General features: G+C 43.6%; 3 protein-coding genes across 8 annotated transcripts; 2 read left to right on the forward strand and 1 right to left on the reverse strand.

Moving 5' to 3' along the window:
• Positions 1-2,918: 2,918 nt before the first annotated feature.
• On the forward strand, positions 2,919-4,953 carry yeats4 (YEATS domain containing 4). 2 transcript variants are annotated; one of them, XM_029162078.3, is made up of 7 exons: positions 2,919-3,022; positions 3,353-3,472; positions 3,579-3,645; positions 3,783-3,877; positions 3,996-4,085; positions 4,244-4,331; positions 4,474-4,953. In XM_029162078.3, exons 1-7 carry the CDS (start codon positions 3,008-3,010, stop codon positions 4,641-4,643), a joined length of 645 nt encoding a protein of 214 aa, XP_029017911.1. In that variant the 5' UTR covers positions 2,919-3,007; the 3' UTR covers positions 4,644-4,953. The 2 variants fall into 2 exon arrangements, with proteins under 2 accessions (XP_029017911.1, XP_029017910.1); XM_029162077.3 differs by having other exon boundaries at positions 2,968-3,198.
• A 287-nt stretch (positions 4,954-5,240) lies between these two features.
• Positions 5,241-10,489, forward strand: napepld (N-acyl phosphatidylethanolamine phospholipase D). 3 transcript variants are annotated; one of them, XM_029162074.3, is made up of 10 exons: positions 5,241-5,470; positions 7,438-7,513; positions 7,721-7,834; positions 7,929-8,066; positions 8,399-8,623; positions 8,700-8,803; positions 8,891-9,056; positions 9,180-9,328; positions 9,433-9,547; positions 9,921-10,489. In XM_029162074.3, the coding sequence occupies exons 1-10, from the start codon at positions 5,331-5,333 to the stop codon at positions 10,050-10,052; spliced, it is 1,359 nt and encodes a 452-aa protein (XP_029017907.1). In that variant the 5' UTR covers positions 5,241-5,330; the 3' UTR covers positions 10,053-10,489. The 3 variants fall into 3 exon arrangements, with proteins under 3 accessions (XP_029017907.1, XP_029017908.1, XP_029017909.1); XM_029162075.3 differs by having other exon boundaries at positions 5,245-5,350; XM_029162076.3 differs by lacking the exon at positions 5,241-5,470 and adding an exon at positions 5,593-6,007.
• Positions 10,490-10,617: 128 nt separating this feature from the next.
• LOC114862111 (proline-rich protein 5-like) lies at positions 10,618-21,098 on the reverse strand. 3 transcript variants are annotated; one of them, XM_029162071.3, is made up of 10 exons: positions 20,950-21,098; positions 19,571-19,662; positions 18,140-18,325; positions 17,760-17,840; positions 16,985-17,091; positions 16,306-16,397; positions 16,091-16,231; positions 14,625-14,769; positions 14,270-14,539; positions 10,621-14,187 (listed from the first exon to the last, which is right to left on the reverse strand). In XM_029162071.3, the coding sequence occupies exons 2-10, from the start codon at positions 19,597-19,599 to the stop codon at positions 13,841-13,843; spliced, it is 1,398 nt and encodes a 465-aa protein (XP_029017904.1). In that variant the 5' UTR covers positions 19,600-19,662; positions 20,950-21,098; the 3' UTR covers positions 10,621-13,840. The 3 variants fall into 3 exon arrangements, with proteins under 3 accessions (XP_040928300.1, XP_029017904.1, XP_029017905.1); XM_029162072.3 differs by lacking the exon at positions 20,950-21,098 and adding an exon at positions 20,891-20,937; XM_041072366.2 differs by lacking the exons at positions 19,571-19,662; positions 20,950-21,098 and having other exon boundaries at positions 10,618-14,187; positions 17,765-17,840; positions 18,140-18,213.
• Between the last annotated feature and the right edge of the window lie 611 nt (positions 21,099-21,709).

The raw sequence follows: 21,709 nt of genomic DNA on the forward strand, positions 1-21,709 counted from the left end.
GCCGAGCAGCTGGCAGCTCACAGCCCACAACTTTAAGGCAGTGCCTATATCTCAGCTTGTGCTGCAAGGTGTCTTATGATGAAGTCTCTGTAAGAAGAGAAAGGACACATGCAGCATCTTAAATATTACAAAGTGAGACTTCCCATGCTGTCTTGGATTGACCTCATCTGAATATTGCTTTCCAGCTGACCTGTAGAATCCCCCAATGCTGAGTTCCTCTGCAGTAGACAGTGGTGTAGGCTCCCTCTGCTGGACTCTTCATCATCAAACTAAAGGTCTTGATTATGTCCACAGGAGGCTGGTCCAGCACCTTATGGTCATCGTATTGGCCAAACCAGGGTCCACAGCATAAGCAGTTACACCCAGACCTGGAGGGAAAGGAGTGAATGTGATTTCTAAATGTTTTCAGTGTGAGTGAACTGGAATAAAGAAAATGCATGACATAATTATTGATTAAACTCAAAGGCACCAGATTATAAATTAAATGTACTGTATCAACAAACATTGGTTATTTAGGATTAAATAGGCTCATCTACATGTAACTGCAGATTTAGATGTGACTTGTCCATTTGGCATCTGTCTCTCAGCGTAAACTGCTCAAAACAACCGCATGATACAAAGTTATAGTGGAGTCAGTGAGTTCTGCTCATCTTTGCAAAAGTAAAGAGGCTGAGATTTATGCTGTGTTGGTACAAATGATTTCTACCAGTGTTAGACATATTGTAATAATGGACAAATATATTAGTTACTAGTTGTTTCAAATGATAAGTGTGATTGGCGATGGTAGGTGGTGCAGGTCTATAAACACTGAAGGGCCCAAAGGGCAGTTTTCTGGAAAAGAGCAGAGTTATTAACAATTACCATCACACATTCAATACCACAGCAAAAGTATCAGACAAGTTTTTTTCCAATTGTATCTATCAGACAGTTGTTTAATGAACTTGGCCTTTTCATTACTGAGGCTCAACTTTACCTTCTGATGTCTACAGATAATCTCCAGTTCCCATTACAGCTTGGCAGGGACCTTCATTTTCACGGTTCTCTGTTGAAATGTTCCAACACAACTGCAGTCATGGAAGCGGAGGCACGAAGCAGCAAGTACATAAGAAGCATGTTTCAGTTCAAGTCTTGGGATAGATTCAGACACTTCTTCACTGTGACAGTTCAAGGTAAAAGGTGGAGCTACTGCATCATATTCCTTCCACATCTGCACAATAAAATAATAATTAATTCATAGGTTTAATTATTATATGTCTGCATGTATAAAAAAGTCAGGTATTGCTGACAGAGTTCATACCTCATGCAGGTTCTGATGCTAAAGAAAGTGATGTGCACCGATGAGAAACCAAGGCCTCTTGCTGCATTCTGCAGGTAATGACACAAACTGCAGCATGTGAAGCTGAGGAACATGCTGGGGTCCTGCACAGAAACAGAGCTTTAGATGGTGGAATTTTCTTTACAAACACTAATGTTTACATTACTGTGAATAGTAACGTTTCTTGTTTTGGAGCAAATATCAGCAGTGTAATTTGATGAATTCTAGCTTATTTTATTAAAGGAGGAAAATGTAATCAAAGATATAGTCCGCATTGATTTCATCAGGGTTTCTGTCCTGGAAAATGCATCAAGTGCCCAAAAGAAGACAAGGTTGACTCAGTTGACTTTGTGGTTGGAGAGAAAGTTTAATTTTGTGTTTTCCTGTAAATATTTTTGTGTGAATTAAACGTCCTGTTAAAGGTCAAAGGTCTCTAAACTCCCCACCTCTTGTAAAGCTCCCTCATTCTGGTCAAAATCCCTCATTCTCTCTCCAAGAGTCTCTCCCCTTTTCCCTCTCCCTAAGCCCTTCTGTGTCTCCCTCCTTTTATCTCTTCAAGCTGCTTCTCTCCCTCCCTCCTTCTGTCTCCTCAAACTCCCTCTCTTCCCATCTCTCTCTCTCCGTCTTTTTCCCTCTGCCTTGCTTAGAAAATGTCACCGTCACAAGTCATGGAATACGAGATCGAGAGATACGAGGAGGTGACTGGATCACTGCTTCCTCTGTGCTGCTGGTTTTGGGAAGCTCTACATCTCACTGTCGGCCTCCCTCTGAGCAGAAGACAGTCAAGACCAGCCATCAAGAATCAGTTTCATAGACAGAAGCTTCAATAAATAACGTTTTTATCACTTCATATTCATGTTATCACTGTGAGATTGTAAATAAGTTGGTAAAATGGTAAAAATGCTTCTACTTAGAATGTAACATCTGTATGAACTGCTAAATAACACAGTGAGATCAGAACAGTTTTGTAAAAATAATCAATGTTAATTTGTTCATATCAACTTCTGTCTTACTTCACTTTTCTACATACATCAATTTACTGAATACACATGTAATAATTAGTGCGTTGTTCAGTTTGACTATTTACCTTAAAATTTAGTAAATATCACAGCAATCATGTGTCCTACAAAGAAACCGGATCAATGAGACAGGATGTGATACGTGGTCACGGAGGACAATAAGGTTTTTGTGTTTGGACGTGTTTAGAGTGCATCGCAAGGTAGATGTGTGGATGAATGGGTTACTTGACAAGAAGGTTTTAGTGCTTTCACCATGGCATTTTGATACTCATATTGAAGTACAACGATGAGTGGAAGCCGGTGCTCACGTGCAAATCAAGTAATGGATTTATGCTGTCCTTTCCTGAATGTATCGACTAAAATCAACCCGTCTTCTGGTTAATTTGTCCAAAAGATGAAATACAAAACATATCGGTTTTCTCGTTTTTCTTTATATGTGCGAAAAATGTAATCAAAGCACTGCGTAAAAATAAATAAACCAGCGGAAAATTGTTCTTTCTAAACTGATTTGAGAACTCAAACTGTTACAACGTACACGGACCCCAGTCGCCAAAAATCACCGGCATGAAGTAAGTTTGGGAAATCGACGCAACGGAACCTAGCAACTCTATACTATGCTCCTATCGGACATCTGACGACGGTGCACTTCACACTTCCGGTGCTTGTTTCCTTGATGGTTGAAAATGAGGTTAGCGTTTGTGTAAAGCAGGTTTTTATGGCTTAAATGGCAGTGTGGTTTAATTTAGACACACGGTTTGGTGTAACAAGAGTTCTTAGTATTTAATATCACATTTCAACTCCCTTCAGTATACTATGTTTAAAAAGATGACTGAATTTGGTCCAGATTCCGGGGGACGAGTTAAGGTAACGTCAAATGTATGGGTTTTGGTTGTTTTGGTGTGTGAGTTTGAAGTGCATCGCATTACACCGTTGTAATGTGCGTTACTCACATAATGATGAACGTTATAGTAGATGTTAGTTTTCATTTAGTGTTAAACGTGTTTCCTCTGATCCACAGGGGCTGACTATTGTGAAGCCCATAGTGTTTGGGAATGTCGCCCGCTACTTTGGGAAGAAGAGAGAGGAGGACGGACACACACACCAGTGGTCTGTCTATGTGAAGCCTTACAGGAACGAGGTCAGAAATGCGGATCATAAAAGCTTACACCGACAACTTGTTTGAAGGATAAATACCAACCGTTTTTGCTTTGTGTTTTTTTTCTAATGCATATATATTCTTCCAGGACATGTCCGCTTACGTAAAGAAGATCCAGTTTAAACTACATGAGAGTTATGGCAACCCACTGAGAGGTGAGTAGATTAGAATTAAAGGTAGATTAATATGTATCACTGATGCATATTTCTCTATAATAGCATTCTCATTGTGTCACACAGAGTGAATAATGTGTTTACTCATTAGTTTAATAGTGTAATTTATTGTCTTTCAGTGGTGACAAAACCTCCGTATGAGATTACAGAGACTGGCTGGGGGGAGTTTGAGATCATCATCAAGATCTTCTTTATTGATCCTAATGAGAGACCAGTAAGAACCGATAGTAAAATGACATGCCACCTTGAATACTACAAACATCTAATGTGTGTTTATATTATGTATTATTGTACTGTTATTGATTTAAACAAATAATTTGTGTCTCTCTTAGGTGACTCTGTACCATCTGTTGAAGCTGTTTCAGTCTGACTCTAGTGCCATGCCCAAGAAAACAGTTGTGTCTGAATTCTATGATGAAATGGTATGTTTTGTTTTGTTTGTTTTATTTTTGTTTATGACTTCACCCATAACCGTGTTGTTACGTACATGTAAAGGATTAAGTGCCCAGGCTGATAGTTGGCTTGCTAAAATATATGAGAAAGGAGACGACTAATATAGCCTCTCTGCTATATTTTTCAGATCTTCCAGGATCCTACAGCCATGATGCAGCAACTATTAACGACATCAAGACAACTCACCCTTGGAGCATACAAGCATGAAACAGAATGTATGTATACACGCAGGTGACCATAAAACCACAAGTCTGGTTGTATATTTCAACTAATGAGTGTACCACATACTGAACATCACAGTACTCAAAAACAATATTTGCATTATGTGATTATTTTTATACTTGTCTGTGTTTTCAGTTGGTGATCTGGAGCAGAAAACCAAGGAAAAGATGGAAGCAGCAAAGAAAAGAACCAGTCAGGAGATTGCAGAGCTCAAAGACAAACTCAAAGCGAGCAGAGAAACCATCAATCACCTGAAGACTGAGATCAGGAAACTGGAGGAGGACGGAGACCACAAGGAGCACTGAGGAATGGACAGACATAAACAGATGGGATTGTTTGGCAGGGCAGTCTGACCTCATCCCTGTTGTCTCGTGTGGGATGTTTTTTTTTTAAGTAGCAGTCCTAAAGAAGTGTTCATGGTTCTTATAGTTAAAAGGTAATTATACCATAGATCCTATTATTTTCTAATTTGTTTATATTTAAGTTTATATCTACGATTTTGGATTATAGAAGACTGGTGGTAACAGCCAATTTACTGTGAATATCTTTCTATCATTTATACCAATCCCAATGACTTTTTACAATTGTAAATTAAATGTTTACAGTATTTTTGCATATTTTTCTTCTTTTGTGACGTCATTTCAGACAGTTGCGTTATAGATGGCGTGAACGAGGTCTATGGGAGGAATTCATGGAATGATAGTGGTTATGTCAGTAGAGACAGTGAAAAGAAAATTAGACAAAGTTAAGCCCGTTTTGATGTATCAGACTTGATGCTGTCTAGGTTAACCTTATAGAGAACCTGGCAGTTACGTTGCAAAAGTAAAAGGAATTTTTTAGCAAGTTGTTCGGATTTCCGGGGGTCCTTGAATGCAGCTGACAAAGTTCAACGACTTTACAAAAAACTCACTTCCGGGTTCGGAAGGACTTGCTCCGTGTCTGTTTTTGTTTTCAAACAGTCACGTAAATATGGTAAAATACCAAGTAATAGGATGGAGGCAGTCTTGGTTAGGTATGTACGTATGTTATTGTCGCGTAGCTGTAAATTTAGTAAATACACTGGGCGACTGAATGTAGTGAGTCTTCTCGGTCTGAGATCCATGCGCAAGTGTTTCATCAGGAGCGAGTTAAGGTTAGTACTAACCGAAAAAATAGCACAAAGATTAATAGTCAAAAAATTGTTACTGAAGCTTATGTACATATCGTGTTGAACTGGGGAACTGTGTTCAAGTACTGACTGTTGAGTAACTTTACCAATTCCCAATCATTTCTTTAAAACTCTTTTAAAAAAAAATTTCATAAGTTTCTCGTACTCGCAGTGTTTTTAAATAAGGGCACGAGGAAGAGTATCCGGGTCACGTGAGCTGAAGGTTCTCGCAGCGACGTCACACAGACCGAGCTGGTACCGACGTGCTGTATGACTCAAATTCTGCGTCTCCTTTCTGGATACACATCTCCCCCAAAGCCTCTAATGTTATTTACAAGTCTCCAGCGGATGCCTTTTTAAAATGTCTTGCGCTTAAGCTGCGCAGGAAATGCTGCGCGAGCCGTGTAGCAGCTGAGAATGTCACCTAGCTCGGCTTTATTATCGCAGCGCGTGGCCAGCGTAGGTGCAACAGTCGCGCGTGCTCGCCGAGAACAGCTGGTGACATTTTGTTGACGCTTTCAGGTGAGTCGGCTTCAGACAGTCACATTTGGCCTGTTAGTAAACTGTAAACGTCTGTTTCCAGGATTTAATGACGCGCTTGTAATTACACTATATATAACGTGCGTATATGTGACGACGAGCCGAGCGTTCAACACGGTTTCTGCTTCTGTGTGTGTCGATGTCTAACAACAGGAAACAGTTGATGTCCTAACTTTTTAAGGCTGTTCGCTTCTCTTAGTCTAATCTCAGTTGCAGGAATTAGTCGTGTCCAGCTGTACAACATGTTCCCTCAGAGGCACCTTAATCATGTGGTCACTTGTAATTGACTGGTCTCCAATAGCTTCGTGGGGGCACTTTAAATTGGAAGTGTTCCTTTCTTGCACGCTGGCTGCACGGATCTTTGTTTTTGTTGTGGTCCACACAGCTCCTCTGTTGTTCCCAGTGTGTAGTGGTGCGCAGTGAAAGCCCATTCATGAGGCCGAGTGCATGATCAGCACACCGCTCTAATGCATAGAGTGGCTTGCTGGCTCGCGTTGCTTTAGTGCATTGCCGGGCAGTCGTGCAATAACAGGGAGCCTCATAACCACCTCTTACCACAGCTGGCAATAATGGGATTATTCAGGAGCATATTTTCATGAAGCGTAAATACATAAAATAGTCATTTATGGGCAGATTGTACTTAGCGTGGGTGTGTGTTTCCCTGTGATTGTTGTGGATAATGGGCTGTTAGGTTTGCTGACTTGGACGTGAGAAGGCACATCTACAACAGGAGCTTCTGCTCCATCCAGATGCTGATTACATTTTCTATATCTGAGCTAAAGTGGGAAAATCGCTCCTTTCTTCAGGTTTTATTGAACGTGTAGTTCAGGCCACAACTGTGACTCAGACTCGTAGCTCAGCTTTGAGGCTAATATTACAACATAGTGTTTGAGGTGGATGTTGTGCAATGGGGAAGTAGACACCTGGACTGAATGATTCAACAAAATAATGATTATTGTCTGCACTGTATTATTGTGGCTCTTTTTTAAGATGTTTCCTAATCTGTATTGCACAAGGGTAAAAAAAAATGTGTTCGTGCGCCATCACACCTCTTGGATAATACAGGTTTTACATTTCCTGCTTGTTTCCCGTTCAGGAAATAATAAGGTTTTGTCTTATTGTTCTAATTATTTTATTATTATATTATATAGTGCAGCCTGGTTTTACACTGGTTCAGTCCTTAAACCAGACACAAGAAGCTCGTAAATGTCGCCTGTAGGGCTTTGATTTGAATGCAGTGAAGTTTATCTTCTGATATGCAAACTCTTCTGGTTTAACTGCTCTGTTGTCACATTGATAGGAGACACTTTTTATAGCAGATATCTCACTCCTGACTGCAGCCGTGGAGCAGTGTCAGGAGCAGCGGTCATAACTTTCAGGCAGAAGGTAAAGAGTGTGTTTGTGTTGATCAGGCTTAAGACTGAGACCATGGAGAAGCCTTCGTTTTCAGACGGAGCAGTGCTGGAGGAGGGAGGAGCCCTGATGAAGGTAATGCATTCTTATGCACATAAAGACAGTAAGGTAACAGTTTACCAGTGTAAAAACTAATTGAACTACTGCTCTAAATGCACTGCTGCTGTCTGTAATACCGGTGCTTGCAATCTAATCTAAATCCACAAGGAGGCGATGATTGCAATTTTAATATTCCACCAGACACAGCAATATGATTTGTGATGAATTGCACATTTATTCCAGGATGGTGAAGAACTGAGAGGTGCTGAGGGTGGACAGGTGGATCGTCAGACTCCGAGGAAAACCAGCTCCTGCCGCTCGTCCCGCAAGAGCTTCCGTTTGGACTATCGGCTAGAGGTAAGAAAATAGAAACCACCTAAACTGGCTTAAAATGACTTCCTCATAATTAGTGACTAAGCAAGTGGCAATAACTCAGTTTATTTAATTGTAGGAGGAAGTGACAAAGTCCTGTCAGACCAAAAATGGTCGCTGGACCAACCCCTGGTCCACATGGCGGTTTCCTTCCTGGTCTATGCTGCTCAGATTCTTTTTGTTGGATAAGAATAACAGCAATATACCAAGTGTTCAGGTATATGACTTTCCCTATATACTTTCCTTGTGCTACTTCATATTCTACTTCTACTTAATATTTTATAAATGTTATTGTGTAAACTGGATGAAGCCTGGATATAAATGTGTCATCTATGTAGAGATCAGAATGGTTGAACTTTTGATAATTCTCAGCCCACACAGTATTTATAGCTCCTTGGCTTCTGTGAGCCTAATGGGCTTCAGAGCCTGCTTTCATGTACTGATGAGTGCAGGTTAACTCCTTCCAGTTTATCGTGTTTGATGTATAAAGCCTGGATAAATGATTTCCCATCTGTGATTTTCATGTTGCTGCCTCTTCTTTCTCCCTAGGACTTGGACCATGAACTCCCAGTGATAAAACCATACTTTGTCCAGAACCCAGACCTCTTAGATCCTGATCCAGGTCTGAGAGTCACCTGGTTGGGTCATGCTACGGTTCTGGTTGAAATGGACGGTTTGAATATTCTAACAGACCCGATATTCAGCCAGAGGGCCTCGCCAGTCCAGTTCGTGGGGCCCAAGCGGTACAGAGGGCCTCCCTGCACTGTGGAGCAGGTTGAGTACTTTTTACATTTGTTTGTGAATTAATACATTTGTATGTCTTATTAAATCCCATTTATTCCGCCAACAGCTACCCAGGATTGATGCTGTAGTCATCAGTCACTCTCATTACGACCACCTGGACGTCGGATCTGTGGCCAGTCTTAATGCACGCTTTGGAGGGGAGCTACGCTGGTGCGTGTGTGTGTTCGCATATTATGTTTATGTTGCATAGAAATCAGAATTTTCGCCAGCGTTAAGACCTGTGCGTGTGTGTTGCAGGTTCGTGCCCCTGGGCTTGATGGACTGGCTGATGAAGATGGGATGCGAGAATGTGATGGAGTTGGACTGGTGGGAGGAAAACTGTGTTCCAGGCCATGACGATATCACATTTGTGTGCACACCATCTCAGCACTGGAGCAAACGCACACCGCTGGACGATAATAAGGTAGTCATTGGTCATCCTTACAAAAAAGTGTGAAGAGAGTAAGAGAGTTGAGTCTAAGACTTCTACTAGATGCATTTTATTGTAGCAAAAAAGTTGCAGTCTAAAAATATGCCATTTGTTCAGACTTTATGGGGAAGCTGGTCCATCTTGGGTCCAGACCATCGATTCTTCTTCGCTGGTGATACTGGCTACTGCCCTGCCTTCCAGGAGATAGGACGACGCTTTGGCCCGTTTGACCTAGCAGCCATCCCCATTGGAGCATATATGCCCAGGTACAGTATCCACCTGTAAAATTAAATCAAAGACTTAAATAAATAATTTAATTCTACATTCTGCGTTACCTGAAAGAATGTTGACATGGTGCTTGGTTTTGTAGGGACGTGCTGAGTGGGCAGCACGTAGATCCACAGCAGGCTGTTCAAATTCACCAGGACCTTCAGGCCAGACAGTCGGTGGCCATTCACTGGGGCACTTTTGCGCTCGCTAATGAGGTAAGCACTACAGTTAGTTGTAGTTTAGAAGACATTAAAAGTTAGCTTTGAGGGTTCAACTGAAACCACAAGCAAAAACAAAGAGGTCAGTGATGTTGTTAACAGCTGGCCAAAGCGCTGATGTGTGTCAGTGATACTGAAGCCATAGAAGGGTTTGAGGTTTAAATGAAGTGACAGTCTCTTGTGGTTTGGTAACACACTGTAACAAAGAGGCCATTGTTATTTAAACTGCATGACTGCTGCTAACACAGCTTCATGTCGTTAGAGATTACCAGACTAAAGGCTTATAACATATTGCACAGAGCTTAACTCATTCAGCTGATTCATGATGTCTCCTTACTCATCCTTTTCTTCTACTAACTCTATTGTGCAGTTCTACCTGGAGCCACCGGTTCTTCTCAGAGAGGCCTTAGAGCAGAAGGGACTGAAACCAGGATCCTTCTTCACATTGCATCATGGGGAGTCTCGCCTCATTGTGTCACAGGACTCGGGCGTCTTTCTGTGATCCTGTCTGGTTTTATGGGGTGGAGTCCTGCAACAGAACACAGTGTTTGTATGACACAGATCCCAACTAAAACTGTAACAGTACATACTGAATGTTTTATGCCAACAGAACAGCGGGATAATGGGAAACTATTCTAGAAAAACTGAGGGAGCTGAAACTAAGAAGCACAGAAGGAGAGTTTCTCTGCAGGCTCATTGTCATAAGTTTTCAAATTTGAATGTTGGTTCCCTACCACTGCAACTGTGTTATAGGTTATTTTATTGGTTCTGGATCCAGATCCTAGAGGTTTGCTCCCACCAGCTGGACAGATGAGGAGATTAACCACTTATACAACAATGAAAACTCATAGTAACAGCACTGCACTGTAGTACTGTTATTTAATATGTAATGTCTTTTTTTCTGTCCAATAACAAAATAAAACAACATTCTGAAATGTGCTGCTGTGAGTTGCTGTAACCACACACACACGTGCGGAGGATGCTAGTGGCATGCTGTCAGCTACAACTAGAGAGCGGACCACCCAATCGGTCTGTGTCTCTCCAGCTGGAATCGTGTGGCACGTAGCTTCGCTCCAGTGTTTTTTAAAGTCGTTAGCTCGCCGTTATCAGCTACACAGACACTGCTACTGCTAACGACTACAGCCACACAGAGCAAAGCAGGAAGGCTGCACACTCATGCGATATAAGGCCGCTTCACTGCCGCTCCTATTTGTGTGTTGCTTTTAAGCCGTTAGTGCCGTTAGCACTTTAGAGCTACAGGTGGGTGATGACAATAGGAAATTGCAGATGAACACGGTTATGTCTGTTATTACCACGACGTGTCACAGCCCAAATCGACTTGTGATTTGGGGTTATGTCAAATTCTAACATGTATGTTAACTGTGTTGTGTTGCAAGCTTAGTTGCTAAATAGTCATGTCTCTACAATAACTGCTGCTTATCTGGTCACTTACAAAGAGGTCGTGAAGTTTTACCCAGCTGAGGAAGTCCTGCAACTTCTGGAGAGTGGACCAGGGGAGCAGAAAGTGCATGGTGAATTCTGCCTCAGATGATGAGGAGCCTATTTATCCTATGTGCGCCCACAATGACGACGAGGATTCAGAATATCATATTTGCACTTTTATTATCATATTATATTGCCATTTATAAGTAGCAACTTTTGCTAGGTGTGCTTGTATGTTATAAGCTGTGTAGTAGAGTGACTTTGCTCCTGTTTGAGCTGCTATCTGGGCAGATGCTGACATGTTGGAGGTATGGAATGGCTTATTACATACATTATAATGACTTCTTATATTGCATATGTATTTATTGATATTATGTTTGTTTGTATTCCATCTAAAGGTAGTAGCTTTTGCATGTTCTTATGTTAGAAGCCATGTTAAAGAGAGTAGCTGTGCCTTTATATTAGTTACTTCCTGAGTATATGGATGGATGTTGAGTTTGCTGAAAGCCCAGTAGACTCTCCACCCCCACTGTAACTACAATATGCAGTACAATGACAATAATAATAATTAATAATAATTTGACAAACGCTTTCTCAACCCTAATGGCCCCATGTCAGCTCATATCACAGTGAGTGACTGAAACATGTTGCAGGTAAATTTCGGTGTCCAGGTTTGTCTGTGTGGGGCCAGAGCCGGTTCTGTGATTGGTCGAAAACTGTAGACGTAGACTATTAGGTAAATTTGAAGCCGATCGTTCTTAGACCTTTAACTTTAAATGAACTTAGAATCTGACAAGCAGGACAGACATGTCATGATGAGGACAATGAAATCAACATCTAATAGCAGTTCCATCATATGGACCAACTCAGATACATCCGTACACAGTAGCCTCCATACAGCTTGTCAACAGTTGAAGAAAACGACTTATTGTTGGACCAAACTGATTCTGTTTAAGACACAAACAGGTGTTAGTTTAAGCCCACACAGGCTGGAGGACGACAAACCAATTACAATGCAATTACACACATCCCTACTCAATATTTGGCCTTTGCACAAACGCATCATGCGTAACGCGTCACAACCGGACATGACGGGTTTTGGAAACACTGTTTCTGTGACTCTTTAGGCCATAGAATAGAGGCCCAGCACATGCACGCACAGGCATTATCAGTGATGGAGGCCTGGGATTAGGGGCGTGGCTTTGATCCGACAATGAAGAATAATGGTTAGAATAATGTAAAATACCACATATAATTAATTTATACCAACAAGTTACTGCATAGGCTGATTAGAAATAACACTACGATCTGTCGCTTTGTGTCACATACCGTCATAAAGTATGATACGCGGTGAGATGCTTTAACAACATCTTGTGACCTAAAACTTCAAGGAAAACCTAACAAGAAAGGTTTGTGTAGGAGGCAATTTTTCCTTTTGTTGTCTCGTTTTAATTTGGTATTGTGTATTTCACTTCTGTCTCCTTTCACTTTATTGCTGCAAACGGCTGTCTTCTTCTGCTGCTGCTGCTGTTGCTTCGTCTTCTTTTTCGGTGGGGTTTTTGATTATCTTTAAAGTTGTATTACCTCCTCCTCTTGTTTTATCTACTCTGTTACTTTTCTCACATTATTTTGTCATTTTTTACTCCTGTTTTTTGTATTTTAAACAGTTGCCTCTGCTATAATGAAGGCATTCGTGACTGTACCTGCTACTTGGTACAGTGGTCATATGAACTTTCTTAGTAGCTCTAAACAGTGTATAGTCGATCATGGTAATAATATTATTTATCTTAATTATCAGATGTGTGCTATGTCACAATCCATTTTATTTATTGCAATTTTTCCACTCGAAAATTTTTGTTTTATACCTCAACGGTAGATAAGATGGATGTCACCTGCGACTTACCCAAATCGTTGGTATGAAATGTGCCTGCCCCTCCTCGTCTGATGCTCCTACGTGATGACCTATGAACCTGCAACCACCAGGCCTTTAACCAACATTCTACACTTCTGTAGTGTAGAGTGTGCAGGGTCAGATAGAAACAGCTTTTCATCTTCTAAACATGCGTTTGTTCTCTTTTCGTTTCCCTACCACACGCGTCTGACAGGTGCATCTCACCTATCGGCTGCACACAACTATCACACAACTGAATGAAAAACTAAACAAAAACAAACCAACAATAACACGGGGAGTTGTTAAGTGTAGCGCTTCATGTTGAATGTTGAAACACCACACTGAGCTCATTGTTTAGGGAAAACTCTGGCTTCATGATTTGTGAGCGCAGCAAACACCAGATTTATTTAAAGGCCGCATCCATTAAGATCCAGGAAGCGTTTGTGGCCTGGATGTGATTTTCTCCCACATATAAACAGGGAAAACTCATGTTAATGATTGTTTGTCCCTGTTTAGACAGTTTGAGGAGAACGTATGTTTATCTGAGCCTTTGCTTTCTGTCATCCCAATGCTTTCTGTTTTTCTCTTCAGTCTTTAATTCTAAGAACCATCTGTGGGGAAAACCCAGTAGGTTCCTGCAAACTATTGCTTTAGATTAAAATCATAAAATTAATACAAATTAAAAATTTAAAAGTTCAAGGTTCAATAGTATAAATATGAGCTGAAATTTTGACTTGAGCAGATAAAAAAAATCACGACAGACATGTTTGACAGTTTGTGAGGTTAAGGTTAAAATTTAATATAGTGACTATTATATAGAAAAATAATTTAGTTTGAAAGAATCCCTGATGATGAAGTGTCCAGAGACCAGCAGGGGGCGACACAGGGTGGGAGGAATGTTAGTCATGGCTCAGCATGGTCTCGTCCCTGAGTCTGTCTCTTTGCATAAGTAAGTGTCATGCCACGCTCTGCCTGCTGCCGTCCCTGCTGTGCAGCGACTCCTCAGAACAATGCCGTGAGAAGTCTAGAAAGATACCGTCATGCTCCGGCTCAGAGTCTAAATATTCCAGGACGTGGTCCATCCCCAGCCCTGGACTGGACGAGCGACTGGAAGTGGAACACGCGTCTTCAGCCAGCAGTCTCGCAGGCGGAGGCGAACCCGCCACCAGCGAGCCCGGGCAGCCTGCGTCCTCGCCTGGGGACGGCTCCGGGAGGATGCGCTGATGCTGAGGTTGCAGGGGATGCGGTTCCATGGGACTGTCGGGATCTCTGGACTGGTGGTTCTGGCCAGAGGTCATAATGTCTGTGAAAAGGACAGTGAAAGCAGAACAACTGAATGTCAGTTAAAATAACCAATTGCATGCAATCCCATGATTCTGTGCTACCTGAGAGTGCAGCAGAAGCCGTGAACGCTGGCGAGTGACCGGTGGCGTCGATGGCGGATTCGGACACGCAGCTGCTCTCCTCTAAGCAGGAAGTCATCCCAGAGACGGAGTGTCGCCGGATACCCGTGCCGGCTCCCGCGGAGGAGTCCACGTCGTACTCCACCACAGGCGTCAGCATGGGAACGTTGTAGCTCTTGGAGCGCACCACCGGGTTCTTGGCGGCAGGGAAGCTGCCTGGCTTCGGGGGCCAGGAGCGCTGCAGGCGCTTCTCTAGCGGGAGGCAAGAAGGAAACGAAGACTTTTAAATTCTGATTAACATTAGCAGATGCACAGACTCACACAAGCCCACACTCACCTAAGAGGCAGGAGGAGCAGTGCAAGTTGGAGGAACTGTCTCTGGAGTACAAGCCATGAGTCCCGAGGTAGGGAGAGACCACCTTCTGGATGAGGGCCTCCAGACGCAGATAGTCTTCTGTTACACCTTTGGATTCATGAACACCCTGCATCAAACACAGCTTGGGTTAGCCTATAATTGCTGCTCGCTGGCCGGTGGTAATGGAAACTTTAATAGCCGTGGAAACATTTCTGACTGGGACAGAAAGAAACTAAGATAGAGAAAGATAAGGTCAATGAGCTCAGTCTGGGCTTCTGTGATTACTTCAAGCTCTCGACAAATTTACTCTGAGCACATTCTAAAAACTGCGAATGTTAAACCGTTTGTTTATGAAGAGTCACAATGAATGACGAGCTGTGACGCAGGTCTCTTTATTTCCCGGTCCGGAGGCGACACATATGGGCCCAGACTGCACTTCAGGACCTTCAAGTCACAAAGGCGAGATCAATCAGGTTTCAATACTCTGAATCAATGAGCTCATGCATGAAAACCACAGCAAAGGATCAAACCACATAAATAGAACAGACGCTGGAGAGTTGGCGCCACGGTGCCTTAAAATAATTAAAGGAAAACTACTAACAGATGAAACAAGAAGCTTTATAAAGTGACTTTGCAGAACAGACTGGAAACATGGTCAAAATTAATGTGTCCTGTTTTTTCTCCTGCTCCCTGGTGCAGATTTGGGTCATTGAGTCACTACAGTGATGCTCAAACTAACCCCCACGGACGCACACTCTCACAGTTCATGCACCCTGACACACTTGACAGCACATTTAATCTACTTAGAGTCCACCCACATCTACCTCTACCCAGTAGATTCCTAACTTTAAAGGAACATACAAGGTTTTTGGAACAACTGGTGCATTCAACACTTAAATACTACTTTAACTACACAGAGAAGTGGTTTGTCACGGTCCATCTGGCCTCCTCCTCTGTACCAAGAAACAACTCCCTCTCTGATCTTCTGAGAACGTTAGCATGTTACCTCCACTTCCTCTATAGCCAGTAATATGCTGCAGGACTTTATCTCTGCTATGCGGGTAGTTCAATCAGTGCATGCTTGTTTTCTTCCTGTAATCCTGTAATTTGAATTATTTGCACAGGCAGTGTCTTACATTAATATACATGACTTCCTGAGCATGAGGTAGTACTCAAAGGCCACAAGTAATGTTCTAATGGGGTGTGAAAGTCATTAACGACTGACTGTGTGCAGCTATGAGTTGAAAACAAAACCAAATGCAACAGTTCTGTTAATGTGGGTAACTCACACACACCCTCAAACAATGACTGCGTTCACAAAGACTTCCTCTGAGATCCCTTGGCAAGAAAAGCCTTGTTCTCCAGCCTCACCTCCTCCTTCTTATCTGTTCATTCACCTCAACCCCTCATTCACATCTACCCCACTGTGGGAGTGTGTGTGCGTTCACCTGTAGGATTAGCAGCATCTGTATAATGGACGGAGGAACCCTGGCTCGGGGTCGGGACAGGGCCTCGTCCAGCTTCAGATTGAGGGCGATGATGTTCCTGAAGTGGAGCAGAGCCAGCTGACGCACCGACGGCTCCTTGCCCTGAACACGTGCACACATGTCAAGACAACGGAGCGGCAACTACGAGGATGCAAAGGTGGCGTGCATACTTGTACCTGTACAGGATAGAAGATGGCCTGCAGCATGGACAGAACATCACAGAAGAAGAAGTCCCAGGTGTCAGCCAGTGAGTCCAGCAGCTTCTGACCTATTTGACGGAGTTGAGACAAAAAAAACCCAAGTCCTGAGAATTAAAATTATAATAACAAGAACAATGGGTCAGCAAGTCACCGTGAGAATGACTGATTCTCACTGAATCAGTCTTGTGAAACTGACGTAAATCAGCACATCCTGTGACGACAGCACCAGTTTGTGTGTCTCCATTTCTCTGTGTTGTGTTATTTCAAAGACTCTTCAAATAAAGGTCACACTTACCACAACAGAGACGACACAATATCTTTTGCGCCTCGCCTCCCCTCGGGTTCTCCCCCAATTTGATTGTGTGTGAGCCAGTGAGCTCGCGCTCAGGTTAATACGCCACACGGCACCAGCGATGGTGAAGACTTGTTTTCACATTCTGAACTAATGGTTCAATGTTTAACTACTCATCTGGAATTTAGTCAATAATTATTTTTCCTGCTTAGACTCAGATAAAGGCTTTACTTTACTTGACTCGACTCGAGCTGGAGAAGGTGTTCGATAATGACAGAGACCATATGTGCTTTATTTGTCTTTAAATGCAAAAACCCAAGCCTCCACATTAGAAGGCCTAAAGTGTGAGATCAGGGCTCATACCTTCGTAGAAGCGGATCTTGTCTCTCAGTATGACCATGCCTTTTGTGAGCAGCTGGTTCTGGAGGCACTCTGTGAAGAAGGAGCCCAGCTCAGTCTTCAGCAGCTGCCTGCAAGTGTGAACACATGGAGACACAGGTAGATGCTCAAACACTGACAGGCGCACATGGTGAATATGTACCAGATGTAATTAAGCGAGCTCTGCTGTTTAAACAGCAGCCGACCCAGGAAATTACAGAAACATCGTTCATACTGAAAACAAAGCCAGCGGCAATGTGCAAACACGTCTCCACTGATAAACCAAGGTAGAGATGAGTTGTTGTTGCAGAACAGCTAAACTAAACTAAACACAAGCTTTAGTGTCACTAGGCAAACGGGGGACAGACTGATGTGTGTTATCGATTTACAAATTGAATTAATTTTAGAATGAGAACAACCATCACTGTTGTACTGAATTCTCTGTGTAATCTGAGTACGTGCTGTACGTTCTACATGACTGGAGGCTTCTCTCTGCTGCCCACAGCCACATTGTAACAGCAAACCCAGCACTGCTCAACCCAATGACCTTGTGTTGGCGACACATTGTAGGTGTTCGCCTCAGACAAAGACATGAGCCACAATGGATCTGACTGTGTGAGCCAACATCTCTGGGAATGAGTTCTGGTTAAAATGAATGTAACATGCCGGGAAACAGTAAAACAACGAAAGTGAGCAAAACGGTGTGAGGAGAACTAAAAGCAGGATGATGAAGACGAAGATGAAGATGCATGGAGCTAACCTTACGCCTTCATTCAGGGTGTACAGCTCGTTTTCTCCGAGATCTTTCCTCTGGAAAACCGAGATCACTGCGTTTGAGATGCTGCAAAAACATCATCACACACTTATTAGCAATGACTCATGTAGGTTAATAATAATAAATTAAAGGGTGCCACACATTTATAATAAATCACACATAAATCAGCATAGAAACACTTGTAAAGCATAGCGCTGGGTTAGTCAGCAGTGAGACAGAAGTAAAGGGGATACGAGGACCCAAATGGGTATTGGCAAACATACGTAAAACAGAAATACATGAAACTAAATGTCAACCGTCTGCTCATGAGGTGAGCCAACGGCCAACGGCCTCCCTTCAGACAGACAGGCCCCCGGCTCACCAACCTGTTCCACGTGGCGTTGGCCCCGGCCCTCCTCTGCTGGGTCCCTTTGTCCCTACTGTCCTCCTCTGCCAGTCCCCCTGGTGTCCCTCCCTTCTCCCCACACCCACCAGCTGGGGCTTTGGCCTGCGAGAGGTCGGTCAGACTGGAGGACGAGCCACTTGCCAGCTTCAGTTTGCTGTGGATACTCCTTCAAGTCCAGACGAAAGGAAAGAAGAACATGCACAACGGGCACAAGTTGAATTTAGGTTTTTCAAAATAAAGTGTAGTGTAACTCCTTTCCACCAACTTTTCAGGCTCTGTGTTATGCAAAGACACTGATGCCAGAGTTTAAAGGCTGATAATGTCAGAATTTATTGAGGTGGTGACAGCTTTCAGCAGTCATCTGTTCATGTTTATGACCTGTTGTAAACACAGAATAGATCGACACACACAGTGAGGACGTGTGTGAGAAACCTTTTCAGTTCCTAGCTCAACGTTTCCTACTCTTCTCTCCCACTCCCACCTCTGCAAGCCCATGCCAATCGGTGACCATGTGACCTTTTGTGCCGGCCAGACAAAGGTAGCCTTCCAGCTGCCAAGGTTTAAAGATGACACACATTTCACTTCCTTCTTCCCTTTTCTCAGTGTGGTCCCCGAAAAAATAAAAACGGTCTCCAAGCTGTTATTACACTTTGTTACCTTTTTTATGCTGTAGAACAATTTTCTTTTCTGGCAAATAAACATTTTTAGTAAACTCCAATAACTTAACAAGTCATTAAAAATGTAACTTACAATAAAAAAAATTTGAAAAAAAAGGTGAGAGAAATTTTGAGGCATGAAAGAATGAAGAGGGGAAGAGGAGAATGTGTGTGTTCGTCACAAGTCCGACTTTCAACCTGGATTGCGGTTCAGCTCCAGATAAATAGGTCAGTGCAAGAAACAAAAGCCGTGTGCTCAGTGAAACGCACAAGAGCAGAGTCACAGTGACACACCTGATGTCACAGTTTCCAGGTTCTGAGAAAAGGTCAGAGATGTAGCTTTCCCCTGAGATATAGAACCAAGACGGACACAGAGTATAGAGACCACCCCCTGCTAATGGATAAAAGCTGTTTAGATCTAAATCTGCATAAATTAAAACAGGCCTACATCCACAGGAAGCTAGATACTTGTTTGTTTTTGGCATCAAAACAACAGAAAAGTGGAGAGAGAGAAAGCTCTGGTCTGGTTACTAAACAAAAAGAGGATGAGGGGGACGTCTGCATGAATGAGAGAGCGAATGAGGTCATTCAGGAATGTGCGTGAGTGCATGTTTGTCTCACTTTCATCCACCTTTGTCTCCTGAAGGACAGAAACAAAAGGGAAATGGGAAAGTGCTGCAGTGAAACTTCATTATGAATGAGTCCTGGTGTGTGTGTGTGTGTGTGTGTGTGTGTGTGTGTGTGTGTGTCCTTGCCTCCGAATCGAGCCCTCTCGCTCCATCATGGCTGCCTCGACGGAGCGCTACACTTGGGGAGAGCCGTTTAACCGCCGCGACCCAGTCAGCATCTGAACAGAGAACGGGTTGTGGGGTTAGTCCTGTGAAACGCGCAGGCAGCGACAGCGGGAACTCTGCCCTCACGGACAGACAGGTGTCTCCACTCCGCCTCCAGCTAACGAGACGCCGCTTTCTAATCAAATTACATAAAGTGGCTCAGACGGACATCTGATCCAAGGCTGAACTCAGACGGCCCCGCTCGTTGCTCGCTCAGATGAGATGACACATCCATCGGTGGGTTTAGAGTTCGGGGTTAAACAGGGCAGAGCTGTAGCTTCCTCCTGGCCTCATTCACGGTCTGAACCAAAACATGTCTCTTCCTGAATTTTTTGTTTCCACGTCGGCCGTATGAGCTGCGAACGCTAAAGCTGAATTACTCACAGTAATCATCCAAACTGTTATTCTGAAACCAGGCCTTCGTTATTTAGTCACATTCACAGCAGTCGCTGTCTGTTTATGACGATGAGGATGTGTTTGACTTCGGGCCTGTTTTCTGCCTGGCAGCTGCACGTGTCGACTTCCACATCAACTTTTATTATCACAAAAACAACCATTTCATCCATTTGACACAGACATCTATGCAGCGAAACAAGCGAGGCTGATTTGAGACCAGAAAGGCCGCACCGCGTTTATTCAAGAGACACTGATAAAGCTCGTCAAGCTGCACTTGTTCCTGGAAAGCCAGCGAACAACACACAGCACCATTTACTCCCGGTGCTGAGGGTCTGCTGCCTGTCTCCGTCTGAATCGCTCCCATGGTTGACTGCTCTGCTCGAGGCTGGAGTTGCAGGAGCTTGTGGTTGCAGCGAGGCTTCGGCCACATTCTCCCGAGAAGTCATGGGAGAGAAATCAATGACTTCCCACTCATTTAGAACCATTTTTAGAATAACGCCTCCCCCTGCTTTACTTAGCACGAGCAGAATGAACTGCCATAATCTCACACACACACACACACACACACACACACACACACACACACACACACACACACACACACACACAGACACACACACACACACACACACACACACTGCAAACTGGCAGCACAGCGGGGAAATTACCCAGACAGTGCTGCAGTAAATGTCTGGTTGTTTCTGCCCCAGCGATGATGGCAGCAAACCAAACCACAAGCTGGAGGTCCTGCTATAAAGAGCCCACTGGAGTCTGTGCAGCCGTCACAAACCCTGCGTGGCCGCCTCCTGTCTGCTGTGGGGCAACTACGGTGCAGCAAATACTCACAGGTGCCACCACGCAGTAACAGTAACGGGTCGTCTTCTTCTTCCACTGATTCAACTCACCTTCTCACTCGTCTTCTTCGCTGGCGACCTGTCCGCGCGGCGGCTTTGAGACGGGACGCTCCGCGCGCGTCGGTTGGAGGGAAGTGAGAAAGTGGCGAGAAAGAGAGAGCGACAGAGACGGAGACAGGGAGACAGAGAGAGAGAGAGAGAGGGAGGGGGCGTGTCCACACGCTTCACGCGCACCGGCGTCGGGCGCGCAGCCCACGGAAAGTCTTTGTGGTAGTTACGCGGTGAATACAGAGGAAGATGAGCCCGATCAAAAAAATACGTTTCTCGATAACTGACTTTTAGAAACAAATGACAAAATCTTTATAAATAACAAACAGCACCAGACGAAATGTCAGTAAAGTCCTAGAACACTCACTTGGAGGATGACAATGCGTCCAACATCACTTTGATTAAAACGGCACGTCTACATAAATATAGAATAAATCATATATATGATATATATGATGATATATATCATATATATAATAATATAACTAATACAGCTGTGGTGTGTCGGTTTGTGCGCGTGATTATACTTCACCGTGAGTTTACTGAGCACACGTGCACACGAACCGCCGCGCCCTCCAAATAAAGCACAGGTTTATAACAGCGCAGTCTACAGGTCAAGGCCGGATCGCGGCTTTCAGGTTGTGTGGATCATAAAACAACAGCAGACACCTGTAAAGACACCGAGTCCGCTGGCTGAGCGCACGCGCGCGCGCGCGCTTGCTTTGGACTGATGACTTCACGCTACTGGTCTGTTGCTGAGATT

Source organism: Betta splendens, chromosome 9 (genome assembly GCF_900634795.4).
Source record: "Betta splendens chromosome 9, fBetSpl5.4, whole genome shotgun sequence".
NCBI classification, from domain to species: Eukaryota; Metazoa; Chordata; class Actinopteri; order Anabantiformes; family Osphronemidae; genus Betta; species Betta splendens.

Bases quoted from the DNA above. Each gene is read 5' to 3' on its own strand.
- yeats4 (XM_029162077.3), top strand. From the start codon at position 3,148: ATGTTTAAAAAGATGACTGAATTTGGTCCAGATTCCGGGGGACGAGTT. The intron at 3,646-3,782 runs GTGAGTAGATTA...ATTGTCTTTCAG, and splicing joins TTATGGCAACCCACTGAGAG to TGGTGACAAAACCTCCGTAT. The intron at 4,332-4,473 runs GTATGTATACAC...CTGTGTTTTCAG, and splicing joins ATACAAGCATGAAACAGAAT to TTGGTGATCTGGAGCAGAAA.
- napepld (XM_029162074.3), top strand. From the start codon at position 5,331: ATGGAGGCAGTCTTGGTTAGGTATGTACGTATGTTATTGTCGCGTAGC. The intron at 7,835-7,928 runs GTAAGAAAATAG...ATTTAATTGTAG, and splicing joins GTTTGGACTATCGGCTAGAG to GAGGAAGTGACAAAGTCCTG. The intron at 9,548-9,920 runs GTAAGCACTACA...TCTATTGTGCAG, and splicing joins CTTTTGCGCTCGCTAATGAG to TTCTACCTGGAGCCACCGGT.
- LOC114862111 (XM_029162071.3), bottom strand. From the start codon at position 19,599: ATGATGGAGCGAGAGGGCTCGATTCGGAG. The intron at 17,841-18,139 runs GTTGGTGAGCCG...ATGTTTTTGCAG, and splicing joins GCCAACGCCACGTGGAACAG to CATCTCAAACGCAGTGATCT. The intron at 17,092-17,759 runs GTTAGCTCCATG...TCACACTTGCAG, and splicing joins ACCCTGAATGAAGGCGTAAG to GCAGCTGCTGAAGACTGAGC.